At 32.0% G+C, this 13,186-nt stretch overlaps 3 protein-coding genes across 3 annotated transcripts; all 3 read left to right on the top strand.

Moving 5' to 3' along the window:
- The first annotated feature begins 1,993 nt into the window (after nt 1-1,993).
- On the top strand, nt 1,994-4,319 carry LOC11437562 (glutathione S-transferase T1). Its single transcript, XM_003630476.4, has 7 exons — nt 1,994-2,261; nt 2,351-2,424; nt 2,512-2,572; nt 2,718-2,771; nt 2,973-3,052; nt 3,514-3,719; nt 3,883-4,319. Exons 1-7 carry the CDS (start codon nt 2,197-2,199, stop codon nt 4,093-4,095), a joined length of 753 nt encoding a protein of 250 aa, XP_003630524.1. The 5' UTR covers nt 1,994-2,196; the 3' UTR covers nt 4,096-4,319.
- Nucleotides 4,320-4,615: 296 nt separating this feature from the next.
- Nucleotides 4,616-7,808, top strand: LOC11429173 (glutathione S-transferase T1). The gene is made up of 7 exons (XM_003630479.4): nt 4,616-5,341; nt 5,425-5,498; nt 5,577-5,637; nt 5,807-5,860; nt 6,339-6,418; nt 6,899-7,104; nt 7,262-7,808. Exons 1-7 carry the CDS (start codon nt 5,271-5,273, stop codon nt 7,472-7,474), a joined length of 759 nt encoding a protein of 252 aa, XP_003630527.2. The 5' UTR covers nt 4,616-5,270; the 3' UTR covers nt 7,475-7,808.
- Nucleotides 7,809-11,464: 3,656 nt separating this feature from the next.
- Nucleotides 11,465-12,502, top strand: LOC112417479 (probable CCR4-associated factor 1 homolog 9). Its single transcript, XM_024773279.1, has one exon. The coding sequence runs from the start codon at nt 11,615-11,617 to the stop codon at nt 12,431-12,433; it is 819 nt and encodes a 272-aa protein (XP_024629047.1). The 5' UTR covers nt 11,465-11,614; the 3' UTR covers nt 12,434-12,502.
- Nucleotides 12,503-13,186: the final 684 nt, after the last annotated feature.

The following is a 13,186-nucleotide window of genomic DNA, read 5'->3' as shown; positions in this document are numbered from 1 at the left end:
AATTGCATGATCACGAATGATTTCCAATAACTAAAATTAAAAATACAAAAATTAAATAAATGAGATCTAAAAGCTAACAAAACAATTCATCTTAATTTCAGGACTTCGGATCCTACCTTGAGTTTTATCACCACATTAGACTAAGAGACGATACACAAGTGAAAATGATATCCTTTCATCTCGCTTATATGTTGTTCAAAACCTACCCTTCCATCAAATATAAATTTTTAACTCACACTTAGACACATTTATACCTCTTATTCAAATTTGCAACTCTCTGTGTCCACAATTATGTGATATAGTCAAATAAGATCAAAGGAAGATGCAATATGTTTAAAAAAGTTCGTTTGTGATGGTTTCATTGCAAGAGGTTTATGTTCCTTTCTTACATTAGAAGGGGGAAGGAAATTAAAAGGAAAAACAAGGATACCAAAAAAGAATTTGAATATGAGAGAAGTTAAAGGGAAAAAAAAAGTATTGTTTGTTTTGTTTGTGAGAGTATAGGAAATAGTGTGAGTTGTTGATAAATCTACGAGTTTGTTGAAGAAGATGGAGATTTTTGGATAATTATTTTACCAAAAAAATTAGATTCAATTAAAAAACGCCACATAATTTTAAATATGTAATAAACATGTATTTATCAACCCAGCATAAAACATCTTCAATTTTTCATTATCATTTGTCACCATTAACCAAAAGAAAATATCATCCAAAAATCACAAGAAAGAGAATAGCATCCAAAAACTAAAATTTAAAATTGAAAAATTAAAGACTTAATTGCAATTTTAGTCCCCTATTTTCAGTAACTTTTGAAATTGGTCCGTTCGTTTTTAAATCATTTAATTTTGGTGTCTTTCTCCTATTTTAAGACTAAAAAACATTGATAGAGATATTTTAAATGACATGACATACAATCCAATGATGTAAAATGATCAATATCAATGTAATTATCTGAAAACTCTATAAGTTTCAATTTTAACATGACATATCACCATCTTTAAGTTTAAATATCTAAAAGAGAGACCAAAACTAGGTGATTATGAAATGGAGGGACAAATTATCTGAGTGAGTGAAAATGGGATGACCAAAGCTACAATTAAGCTAAAATTAAACAAATGACTTTCAAAAACTAAAAAAACAGTACAATTTAATGTTGTGAGTTTTGGGGGATCCTATATTGAGTTTGATCATCACGTTAGATTAAAAGAAACCACACAAGTGAGTTTGACACCACATCTTCACTATAAACCTTAAGTCATTAATATATGAGTTATATCACTTATATGTTGTTCAACATTTATTATTGCATCCAATGTGAAATTTTAAATCACACTTGACATGTTAACCTCTTTCTCTCAAGTATGAGACTCTCTGCATCTCTATAATCTACCACCAAGAACTACTATTGTTTCCCCCACAAAGTTGAATCGGGCTATGGTATTGTCGTTGGACCGTACGGGAGAAACAACACTGGTGTGGATTGACTCATTGAACACAAAGCGACCATACAAATGTGCATGATGCCACATCTTCATCCAATATATTAAATTTGGCGAAAGTCTAACCCGTGTTTCACATGGGTTTCTATACTGGTTCTAGACTATTTAAATAGTATATCCCCATCATTAAAAAAAATTGTCTTGGATCCTCTATTTTTTCATTTTTAAAACTAAAATTAATAAAAAATTTAAAGAAATAATTTTTTTAGTTTAGCTATATCTTTTATGACTATTTTCACTTGCTCGCGAAAATGGCTCCTCATTTTAAAATCCATTAATTTTGGTTTCTTGCCAAAATCTTTAAACCTAAAATTTGTGTTTTGACATATTTTAAATGATGTGATATGATCATATGATATTATCTAGATATATCTAACAAAAAGAACTTGTTATCAATAAATAGTGAATGGGTTGTTAGTGATCCTTAATTACTTTTGATTATTCATTTAATGTCCTATAAATAAGAATTATATTTTAGTATAAAGATACACAGAGAATGATACACTAAATTTGATGTTAATGGTTTTTATGACAAGGTGGCTATAATAATTTTCGAGTTTGAGCAGAAGGTAAATATGAAAAAGATAAAAAGTCTCGTTAGCTAAGATATCACCCAAATCTGTGCACGAACATCAAAGTTGGAAACAAACAAGAACAAGAGAGTGTGTCGTTGTGGTGAAGAAAGAAAGAAAGAAAGATGAAGCTGAAAGTGTATGCGGACCGTATGTCCCAGCCATCTCGTGCGATTCTTATTTTCTGCAAGTCTGTATTTTCACTCTCCTTCTATTTTCTTAATTTTAATCTATTTGTTTTCTAATTGAATTCTATACATTAAACTCTAAATTCCATAGAGTCAACGGAATCGATTTTGAAGAGATCCATATAGAACTTTCCAAACGTCAGCACCTATCTCCTGAATTTCAAGGTAGTAATCAATTTCATATGAATTTCTTAGATGTATTTTTTTTTATTTTCACAGGAAACAATTCAATTCATTCCATTTTCATTTCAGCGATTAACCCTTTCAAGAAAGTCCCTGCTATTGTTGATGGAAGGTTCAAGCTATTCGAGAGGTACTTCCATGCTTCAATTCTTCCATTTTCATTCAATCCAAAATGATTTATCTTATGTTAAGCTTTTTCCAAATTGTTTCTTCAATTATTGACTTTTTCGTATTCACATATATATATATATTTTTTTTTATATTCTTCTTTGCAGTCATGCAATTCTTATCTATCTTGCTTCTGCATTTCCTGGAGTTGCACACCATTGGTTAGTATTTTCCCTCTTTTGCAATCTTAAAAATGCACCCTCTGTTATACTAATGTTAGACATGCATTCTCGTGTAAGTTTAACCTTTGTGTATGCTAGTCATTACATACTGCAGGTTTCTTTCTGTGTTTGTACCTTATTCAGTGCAGTCATAAAATTATTTCCTATTTTCAAAACTTTTTGTTTCATTGATTCCATTAGGTACCCAGCTGATGTTTCCAGGAGAGCTAGAATTCAAGCAGTGTTAGATTGGCATCACCTGAATTTGCGCCGTGGAGCAGGTGCGTTATACTGCAGAAACAACCCTCTGTTTATTTTCTTTCAGTGATCAAATTTTAATATAGTCTTCTTTCACTAATTAGAGATTAATTTCTGGCCTGGATAGCTTTAAATTCTCGTGCTTATATATTATTTATCAAGTTAGCTAAAAAATCATGGCTGAGCTACGAAGCTTCATAGAATATGCTCACATAGCAGGTGACTGCATAAAGTTGGTTAAGCATTTCTTTGAGCGCATTTATGATGATGTTATTTGTATTGTTTTGTATCAATCTGGTAATGCCATGGATTTTAGGTTAACTTATACTCTTGTTTGCATGTACATTTGGATTACATCTTTTGCATTAGTTTCTGATTAGTATTTTTATCAGAATGGGTTAGTGAAGACACTGTGTTTCCCTTTGTGTGCAAATTTTATTCTGTATCCTCTTTCCATGACCTAGTCTACTTGTTTTTGCTCTAGCCGGGTTTGTTCTAAATACTGTGCTAGCTCCATTATTGGGTCTACCACTAAACAAGCAAGCAGCTGCTGAAGCTGAGAAAGTTTTGATATCATCTCTGTCCACAATAGAGAACATTTGGCTTAAGGATGACGGGCTATACTTGCTTGGTGGCTTCCGACCTTCCATAGCGGATCTCAGCTTGGTCTGTGAAATTATGCAATTACAGGTAAACGTGGCACTGGGGAGTTCCTAAAACATAAAACTTTTCCTCATGCCATGACTCATTGAGGATTTATTTTATTTTTATTGAGGACCATGTTTAGCTTGAAATGTGACACGCAGGACGGAATGCCCATAATATTGTGATAATGACATTTTTTTGGATGCAGCTTTTAGATGAGAAGGATCATGATCGTATTCTTGGCCCGTACAAGAAAGTTCAGCAGTGGGTTGAGAGCACAAAAAATGCAACGAAACCACATTTTCATGAAGTTCATAATGTCCTCTATAAGCTCAAATTGAGACTTTCATTGAAGCAATCTAGTCAGACAGATGGGGAAATGAAATCTGGGATTAAAGCCCCTATAGCTTCAAGGATGTGATTAATCAACCATGCTAGTAACATATCTGAGACAGCTTAATGTGACCAATTAGCCATGCCTAACATTATATACATCGTTGGTTGCAATTGTCAGGCTTGAGTCTTTGAAGATGAAATTTATGTCTATATTGAAACCCATTATGAGATTGCTAAGCTTGGCATATAATAAATTTCATTGTGATTCAAAGATTTACGAATCAAGTCTTACGTGCAGATTTGAGATTACATATGTTAGTCTGTCACTTGTCGAAAATAAAATGTTAGTCTGTCTGTCCTCTGTCATGAAAAATATTTCAGTGATGGTAAATTGCTGTAGTATTTAGCCATGAAGAGTGACAGTATAAATTAGCATCCATGGTTATCCAACACATCATTGGGTGATAATTACACCAGCACAATCAATTTTTTTTTTTTAATCCACCCAAAAAAAATCATTTTTTTTTTTGTCAAGATTTTTTTACAATCAAGTTTTTTTTTTTGAATAATACAATCAGGATTTTATTATTATTATTATTTACGAAAATAAGCAATACAATCAAGTTTTTTTTTTTTGAAGGAAATACAATCAAGATTTTATTGATCTACATCGTTAAGAAAATGGTCCGACCAAAATTGATAGTTATTGGTAGTTAAATTTTGAGTTTTCTTTCTCTAAGAGAGGGTTAAAACAATTTGTGGTATTTCCTTTATATTATAGTATGATATATATTGATTTTACGTTATATTATATGTTTTCAAAAAAATGTTATATTATATGTTTTTTATATTCGAATGTGAAAAAGAATTGTGTTGTGAAGTACAAAACAAAGTGTTGATTTGTCGAAACAAATATCCAATCGAAATTGCTTGTTTTTGGTAGCTAACTTGGGATTATTATTATTTTTTGATATAAACTTTGGAGTATCATTTATCATCGTATATATATAGTATATAGATTTTGTTTTCGTTTTTGATTTATCTTGCTTCCTATATTTGATATATATAAAAGACAATTAATGGCAATATGAGTCAAATTTAAACCTTGAAGTCTGTGAATCCTTGCTAGGTCGTTATCTCATTCCTCAAAGAGTTTTGTTAATTAAAAGAAAGAATACAATGAGATAAGAGAGAGAAATCAAGCCAAAGTGGGTCCCAAACAGAAAAGGAAAGTGGAGGTGAAGCAGTTGAATTAAAAGGATGATGGGGAAGCTGAAGGTGTATGCAGATCGAATGTCCCAACCATCTCGAGCAGTTCTTATATTCTGCAGGCAAGTAATTAACTCATCATATCATAGTTATATATTTTATTTATCTTAAATTTAATTGATCATATGTAATGAATTTTGAAAAGGTTCAATGGAATTGACTTCGAGGAGATTAAAGTTGACCTTTCAAAACGTCACCATCTATCTCCTGAATTCACAGGTACTATACAACAAACATGTATGTGCTATAAGTTATTACTGAATTGATTCACCTTGTTGGTATATCTTTTCATTTCAGAAGTAAACCCTTTGCACAAAGTTCCAGCTATTCTTCATGGAAACTTCAATCTCTTCGAGAGGTAACTACTAACTACTTTTGTTTTATTAATACAGTCTAATCTAATTTACTATAACTTGTTATTTTATTCTATGAATTCTGAGGTAAAGGTTGAACTTCCCTGTGAAAAAACATGTTTACTTTTTGGTTTTAATGTATGTTGTTTAACTAATCGTGTTTTGTTTTGGCAGCCATGCAATCCTTGTCTATCTTTCTTCTGCTTTTCCTGGAGTTGCTGACCATTGGTTAGTCCAACCATTTCTTAGAGTAGCTGTAGCTGAACATGTGTAATTGATTTTGTAAAATTGGTTCCGGCTAAAAGTAAGTTGAACAGTGAATTTGACACTAAAAATTAATTGTATTTGCAAAAGCTCCAAGTTGCAGCTTGAAGATAGAATCATTTCTGGAGGCAAAATCAATTCTACTTTAGAACTTGCAAACATGTCAAAATCAATTCTATATACCTCTAAAGTCAATTTTACCTCCTCCAAAAATGAAACTAAACATAAACTAAAGTAAAGGGCTTAACCATGACAACTTCACAAGGATTTTATATGCATTTCTAATGCTCTTATTCCTCACTTTTGGATGGTTATCTGAAATTAGGATGAATCAGAACAGATTAAAGGCTTAGTAAATGTATACATTTTTCTGCAATCTGAATTAGATCATCATTTCTAAATTACTAGTTAGTTGTAACGGCTTTCCTTGTTGATGTTTCAGGTATCCAACTGATGTTTTCAGGAGAGTCAAAATTAACTCAGTATTGGACTGGCATCACTCTAATTTACGATATGGAGCAGGTGTTTTACAGATCTAGCCGAAACTCTTCTGTCTTCTTTAAGTAATGTGATTTTCTTTGAGCAGTTGCATCTGAACTTGTTCTACTTCTAGGGAAACTTGTGAGATAGATAGGGTTTGTAATGTATGAAAAGTACCTACAGACTACTAATTAGAAGAAAATTCAATCTTAGGATCATTAACTTCTTGCATATTTGCTATAACCATTAAGTTTGTTCTGTGGATTTTTAAGTCCATTAAGTGAAGTTTAGTGATATCTTTAATACTGATTTATATAGATCAGACAGGGATTTAATAACTGTGTATTTGTGGGAAGCTTCATGTCATTAATTTAAATTTTATTAGTATCCGAAAATTATGCAACGATACATATACTATTGATTTAAAAGAATATATTTTACTATTGCCGCAAGCCAAATATTACACATTTCAAGCCAGAGAATACATTTTGTCTAACTGACAGCAGCAATTATCTTTTGCAGTGAACTATGTATCAAATACTGTATTAGGACCCGCACTTGGTCGTCCACTGAATCCAGAAGCAGCTGCTGAAGCAGAGAAAGTTTTATTATCTTCATTATCAAAACTAGAGGACATTTGGCTCAATGGAGATGGACACTTCCTTCTTGGTGGTTTTCAACCATCTATAGCGGATCTCAGCCTAGTTTGTGAACTCACACAACTTGAGGTAACTATATATGTCTTTGTAATTGTTGATGTTATCTGTCTTGCATCCAACCAAATTATTGTCTTGAAATCTCTGGTTAAATCAGAATGATGATTAGTTCCATGGTTAATTTTTTATAAATCTGTGATTTTTTAAAATTAAATGTCAATAAACTTAGGTTTTGGATGAGAAGGATCGCGATCGAATTTTGTTCCCATACAAGAAAGTTCTTCAGTGGATTGAGGATACAAGAACTGCAACAAATCCCCACTTTGAAGAAGTGCATAATATCCTTTATAGAGCTAAAAAGAAATTTCAACAGCAGCGTTCAAGGGTAGCTAAAACTGGGACTGAGACTAACAACGTGATGGAGAGGCATTCCAAAATGTGAAAGACACGACTTCATCTTTTTTTAGACCAACACATATTCATAGGTTAATAAGATTTTGTCAGTTAATAAGTACGAGAAGTCAGAAAATAAATGTGATTTTACTTGGCAACTGCGTTTTCTGCTTACATTGTGGTGGTGTATGGGAATGGATGAGGAAAAATGAGAGAAAATAATTTGAGAGACTCCATTTCTTAAAACGTGGTACCTTTGCTTGAGACAATTGAGAGGGGAAGTTGGGGGTTTATGAAAACACCTCAATAAATATATATGGTGTAATTTAGACCCAAAAAGCATACACCGGCTCGATTAATATATATTGGAATCGTTCTTGATACGTGTGAAATGTCCAAAATATCGTGTACTTTGGGACGGAGGGAGTAATATGTAGAATACTAGATTTTAGGCCCTACAAAAGACTAAAATAAATATTACAACATATATAGGGAACAACTCCTATATAAACAAGTTTGAAAGAGACAAAAATGAAGCAAGTGTATATTTTGCTAGAGCTAAAATAACATTTTTACAATGACTGAAAGTAAAAAAATAATGTATTTAGAAGGCTACAATTCATATTTATACCAACCAAATTTCATAAAACTATTAATAGCAAAAATTAGGTATAATTGATGTTGTTTATCATGTGTTATAAGCTTGCGTACCCTCGGTACCAACCCGAAGACATTGAGAGCAGAACACTTCAAAATTCCAACACCACCGTACCAACCTAAGTGGGTTTATTCCATATATATCTAAAAACAGAACTGCAGCCAATGTTTTACAAACAACTCTTCTTCTACCCAAAAAGGGCGGTTTACACAATTAACTTCCCCCACATAAACATGAAAGAAAACCAAGCAGCTAAATACACCTTAATAAAGCAATTCCTTGAATACATGATCAACAGATTGCTCCCACTTTCCATGACACAATTCTAAAAGCCTCTCAGCTGGAGTGACACCTGGCAACACAAAAAGTATTAGACTCATACCAAATAAAAATAACACTTAAGAGAAAAAGTACTCCTCACAGTATTGCTTTGGTAATATTTTTGCATTGGATCAGAACGTGAAAACAGAAAATTTCAAGTGCTTTCAATATGACGCACTAAGAGAAACATATACACACACACAGTAACAGAAACTATAACTCATTTCTAGAACCGAAGATAAAAGAATGTTCAATTGAGAGCAGAACATTGGTCAGTGCTTTGAACAAAGTCTCTAACTAAAATAAGAGCCTACTAGATAGACAATTTTGGATCTTCACATTTAACTACCAATATCGAAGAAGCGTCATTAATGAGTATATAATCTAAAAATCCATTACCTGTTCTGGCCACCTCAGCTACTTCATTTATAAATCTTGATTCCATGAAGCCTCTTCTTTCCAAGCCATCCTTTAGATATTGTTGAATTTAAAGTGTAAAGTATTCCGTCACACATTGACTATAAATGGACTTAGGATATACATAAGACATGTGACATATATACTCAATGCTTTAAAGGTACGGATGGAGATGTGATGTGTATATTGTAAAAGTATTTTTGTTGTGAAAGTGACTCAAAATTGGAGAAATTGAGTTTGCTGAAGCTGTCAAAATCGGAGCACGATTTTTTGAAGCAGAATTGGCACTTTCATTCGTAAAAAATCGGAGTACGATTTTGCGCAGAGTCAGATAAATAAAACGTATTTTTGGGCCTGATTTTGTTCCAATTTATGAGGGATTCTTTTACTATAGGATTGTATAAAGAATGTATTTTTCTTGATCATTATGAAGATCACGTGTAATATAGTTCTTGAAGAACTAATTTTCTCTTAATATTAAAGAATCCTTGAAGGATCGCTAAAAAAAAAGATTTTTCTTAATTATTATTTATAAATACTTGAGATATAGTTCTTGAAGAACTAAAATTTAATATTAAAGCATCCCTAAAGGATTGCTCAAAGATTGATTTTTTTTTTCTTTCCGTTGTTTATGAAGATTTGAGATATAGTTATAGAAGAATTAATAACTTAATATTAAGCATTCATGAAAGATTGCATAAAAAACTGTTGTGATTTCCTTTGTCATTGTTGATAGAGGTTTGTGTTTGAGTTCCTGAAGAACAACACATTTGAAACATGATAGAAATTTATAAGATCTATTTGATCTGTAAAAATAAAAGAGAGAAAGTATGAGACAATATGTCTATTTCTATGTCATTTGAAATGCTCCTGATGTAGCAAATAAGTGAGTATCTTCAAGAATATTTTTGAAAGATTAGTCACATTTGTAATTGAATAAAGAGTGACTCTTGATCAAAATGGTGAAAGGTCGCATTGAACGTCATTCCCAGAAGTGAATGGTTCATGCTATTTGTTTCATATAACCAAACCAATGTTGTGGTTATGATAATTGATTTAGTAGAGTCTGCTATTGATACAATACATGCCAAGATCATAAAATTTCTTTAGTATGGATTTAGATCGTTTGAAAAATTAGTGTTTGATCAAAGATTTTCTTGATACGATCATGTCTCTATTATATGGATTGAAACGTGCAATATTGTTTCCTTATTCTATGATCAAAGTTTGGTTATAATTTTCTTCTTTCCTATTGCATATGACTTCTAGAAGGTCTGAATTACAAGGTAAGTAAGCACAAACTCTTTTCTACATAATTCTTGAAAACATCTTATATGAGTTAGGTTCTCTTATTTACTTCTAAATCCTTCAAGATTATTATATGTTAGATATGTATATTTTCTTTTGAAATAAATTTATTTGATTTTGATCTTATATATAATATAAACTGCGGAGATGTCAAACTTTAAAAATATATTCTATTGATAGTTTGTGTTGTCTATCTACTCACAGGATAAATGTGTATGATTTATAAAGTCTTAAATGTTGGTAATGTTTTTATAATATTTATTATATAGCTTCACTTTGACAAAAAAAAATTTCTTTTTGTTTCAAATAGAAAAGAACAAATAAAATACATACTATTGTAAACCAGAAGTTTACAAATCATGTTTCAAAATGTATTACAACAAATGAATCATATATTAATGTAAACTGAAGTTTACAAATCGTTGGCTAGACCGCTTAGGTTATCCCGAATCTATTATAATGTAGAAATTAATTTGTGAGATTATTAGGTCAATAATTTGACTAATTTTCAAGCAATTTTCAACACTAATTTTTCTGACATTATTTGTTGTATCTAACTTTTTTATCATGAAGCTTCTTTCAAACAATTTTTGACGCATATTTCCTTGTCCAGTAGTCACTCCTAGCCTCTTTCCTACCATATATATAATCCAGGACCTAAAATTATAATATTTTATTCCATTGAAGTACAAGTCTCTTCACAAAATTTGTCTCACAAATATTGTAAGCTCTATTTCATTTTTAGGATATACATTTTAAAGCAATACTTTAATATGATTTGTGAGTTAACAAATTTTGACCCATCCCAATGTGACTACGGAGCAAAGGTAAAAATCACTGTGTGACAATTTTATTTATTTATTTATTTTTAAATTCACCATGTGACTTGATAACTCACTAATCAATTCAAATTCAATGGTGAGTTCTAAACTCTTAAAACATGTCATTTAAAAATAAGACGACTAAAATCAACACTCAATGAATATATGAGATCAAAAGTAAAAAAATAAAAAATGGAAATTATTTCCATAAAATCAATATTTTATTCCTTACAAGCAAATATATTTTTGCTTATAAAACTCAAATCACGACCCCTTGAAGAAAAAAAAAAACTCAAATCATTAATCATAAAATAAAATAATATTTAATAAAACTATAATCTTTAGACATATAGTTGAAGCTGTCAAAGTGTGTGGACCAAAAACACCGAACTTGACTTCCCATTCGGCCTACTTGACTTCACATTCATCCCATCCCACTTGAATACTGATTTGTTTATTTAATTGAATGCACAAAGCCACCAAAACACAACAACACGTCTATAACGTTCCCAATTTGGTATTTTATAATAAAAATATCAAATACGTTCCCACTTTCCAAGCAGGATACCTTCCGTGTTTACTTTCCATATAAAACTCCCCTAATACCTCTTCTCTTCTCTTCTCATCACCAAAAACAAACAAAAGTATTCAAGATCAATTTAAAATGAACCAGCTGAAGGAAAAGCCAATCATCATCCGTCAAGTTTGGGCATCCAATTTAGAGGTTGAGTTTGCTCTCATCCGTCAAGTTATCAACCAATATCCTTTCATATCCATGGACACTGAATTTCCTGGTGTGATTTATTCACCCAACGTTGATCGCCGCCTTCTTAAACCCTCTGACCACTATCGTTACTTGAAGGTCAACGTTGATGCTCTTAAACTCATCCAAGTTGGTATCACCCTTTCTGATGGTAACGGTAACCTTCCTCATTTTGGTACAAATAACTCTTACATATGGGAATTTAACTTTTGTGATTTTGACTTCGAGCGTGACCTTTACAACCAAGATTCAATTGACATGCTCTGCCGCCAAGGGATTGACTTCAAGCGCAATTTATGTCATGGTGTTGATTCATCACGTTTTGCTGAATTCATGCTCACTTCTGGACTTGTCTTCAACAAATCAGTTGTTTGGGTCACATTTCACAGTGCTTATGATTTTGGGTATTTGGTCAAGATCTTGACTCGAAGGAATTTGCCGAACCGCTTAGAGGACTTCTTAAATATTTTAACAATATTGTTTGGAAAAAATGTTTACGATATGAAACATATGATGAGGTTTTGCAACGCTTTGTATGGTGGTCTCGAGCGAGTCGCTACAACACTTAACGTGGGTCGGGTTGCTGGAAAGTCTCATCAAGCTGGATCAGATAGTTTGTTGACGTGGCATGCATTTAAGAAAATGATGGATACTTATTTTATGAATAATGAGGCTCAAAAACACGCTGGGGTACTATTTGGATTAGAAATTGCAACTTAATGAGTTGTATACAAGAAAGTTGTAACAAAAATTTCTATATTATAAATATATACATTCTTTGATTATTTACATCTTTTGAAGAATTATTCTCATCATCAAAACATATTTTTTCTGTGCAAACAGGGTGCCACTCGTTATTCTCAAGCATTACAAGTTCATAGTGAACACATGATGTCACAAGTCCATCACTAGTGCAAAAAACCCTTTTTAAGTCAGATGAAAAGGACTTTTAAGTCAGTTTCTTGCCTTACCTAATAGTAGGTGACATAACGGGTTTTGACATGTTATGTCAGATTTTGAGTCGACTTAAGAAATATTGTTAGGTCGACTAAATATGAACGACCTAAGAAATTGGATATCCTGCACAAAGAGAACCTCGATCGATAAAGTAACATAGGTTGAACGAACCAAGTACTAGCCACTTGAATCATGTTCCCCAAGACCAACTATCATCGACAAAATATAGTGCCAATATTTGATAATACACATATGTTTTTCCAATACAATAAGACCCATCTTCTTCCTGGTGACTAAGATTTCTCTCTGCATAATCATGTTCCAATAGACCAAGTATAACATAGGGTATTGTTGTGGCAGGGATGAATGACCCCCCACCCACCCAAATATCACCTAGAAGGACATCGAGTCATCAACAAGTACCCCAAGAAGGCAAATATTCCAAATTGTTGTGAATTCGATTAGACTCACACCAATACTTTATGCGTGGAGCAAGGGTTCATCGACAACCAATAA

Source organism: Medicago truncatula, chromosome 8 (assembly GCF_003473485.1).
Source record: "Medicago truncatula cultivar Jemalong A17 chromosome 8, MtrunA17r5.0-ANR, whole genome shotgun sequence".
Taxonomy (NCBI): domain Eukaryota; kingdom Viridiplantae; phylum Streptophyta; class Magnoliopsida; order Fabales; family Fabaceae; genus Medicago; species Medicago truncatula.
Note: the sequence above shows the minus strand (reverse complement) of the source record. Positions and strands in the feature narration are given on the sequence as shown.

Bases quoted from the DNA above. Each gene is read 5' to 3' on its own strand.
- LOC11437562 (XM_003630476.4), top strand. From the start codon at position 2,197: ATGAAGCTGAAAGTGTATGCGGACCGTATGTCCCAGCCATCTCGTGCG. The intron at 2,573-2,717 runs GTACTTCCATGC...TCTTCTTTGCAG, and splicing joins AGGTTCAAGCTATTCGAGAG to TCATGCAATTCTTATCTATC. The intron at 2,772-2,972 runs GTTAGTATTTTC...TGATTCCATTAG, and splicing joins CCTGGAGTTGCACACCATTG to GTACCCAGCTGATGTTTCCA.
- LOC11429173 (XM_003630479.4), top strand. From the start codon at position 5,271: ATGATGGGGAAGCTGAAGGTGTATGCAGATCGAATGTCCCAACCATCT. The intron at 5,499-5,576 runs GTACTATACAAC...TTTTCATTTCAG, and splicing joins TCTATCTCCTGAATTCACAG to AAGTAAACCCTTTGCACAAA. The intron at 5,638-5,806 runs GTAACTACTAAC...TTGTTTTGGCAG, and splicing joins AACTTCAATCTCTTCGAGAG to CCATGCAATCCTTGTCTATC.
- LOC112417479 (XM_024773279.1), top strand. From the start codon at position 11,615: ATGAACCAGCTGAAGGAAAAGCCAATCATCATCCGTCAAGTTTGGGCA.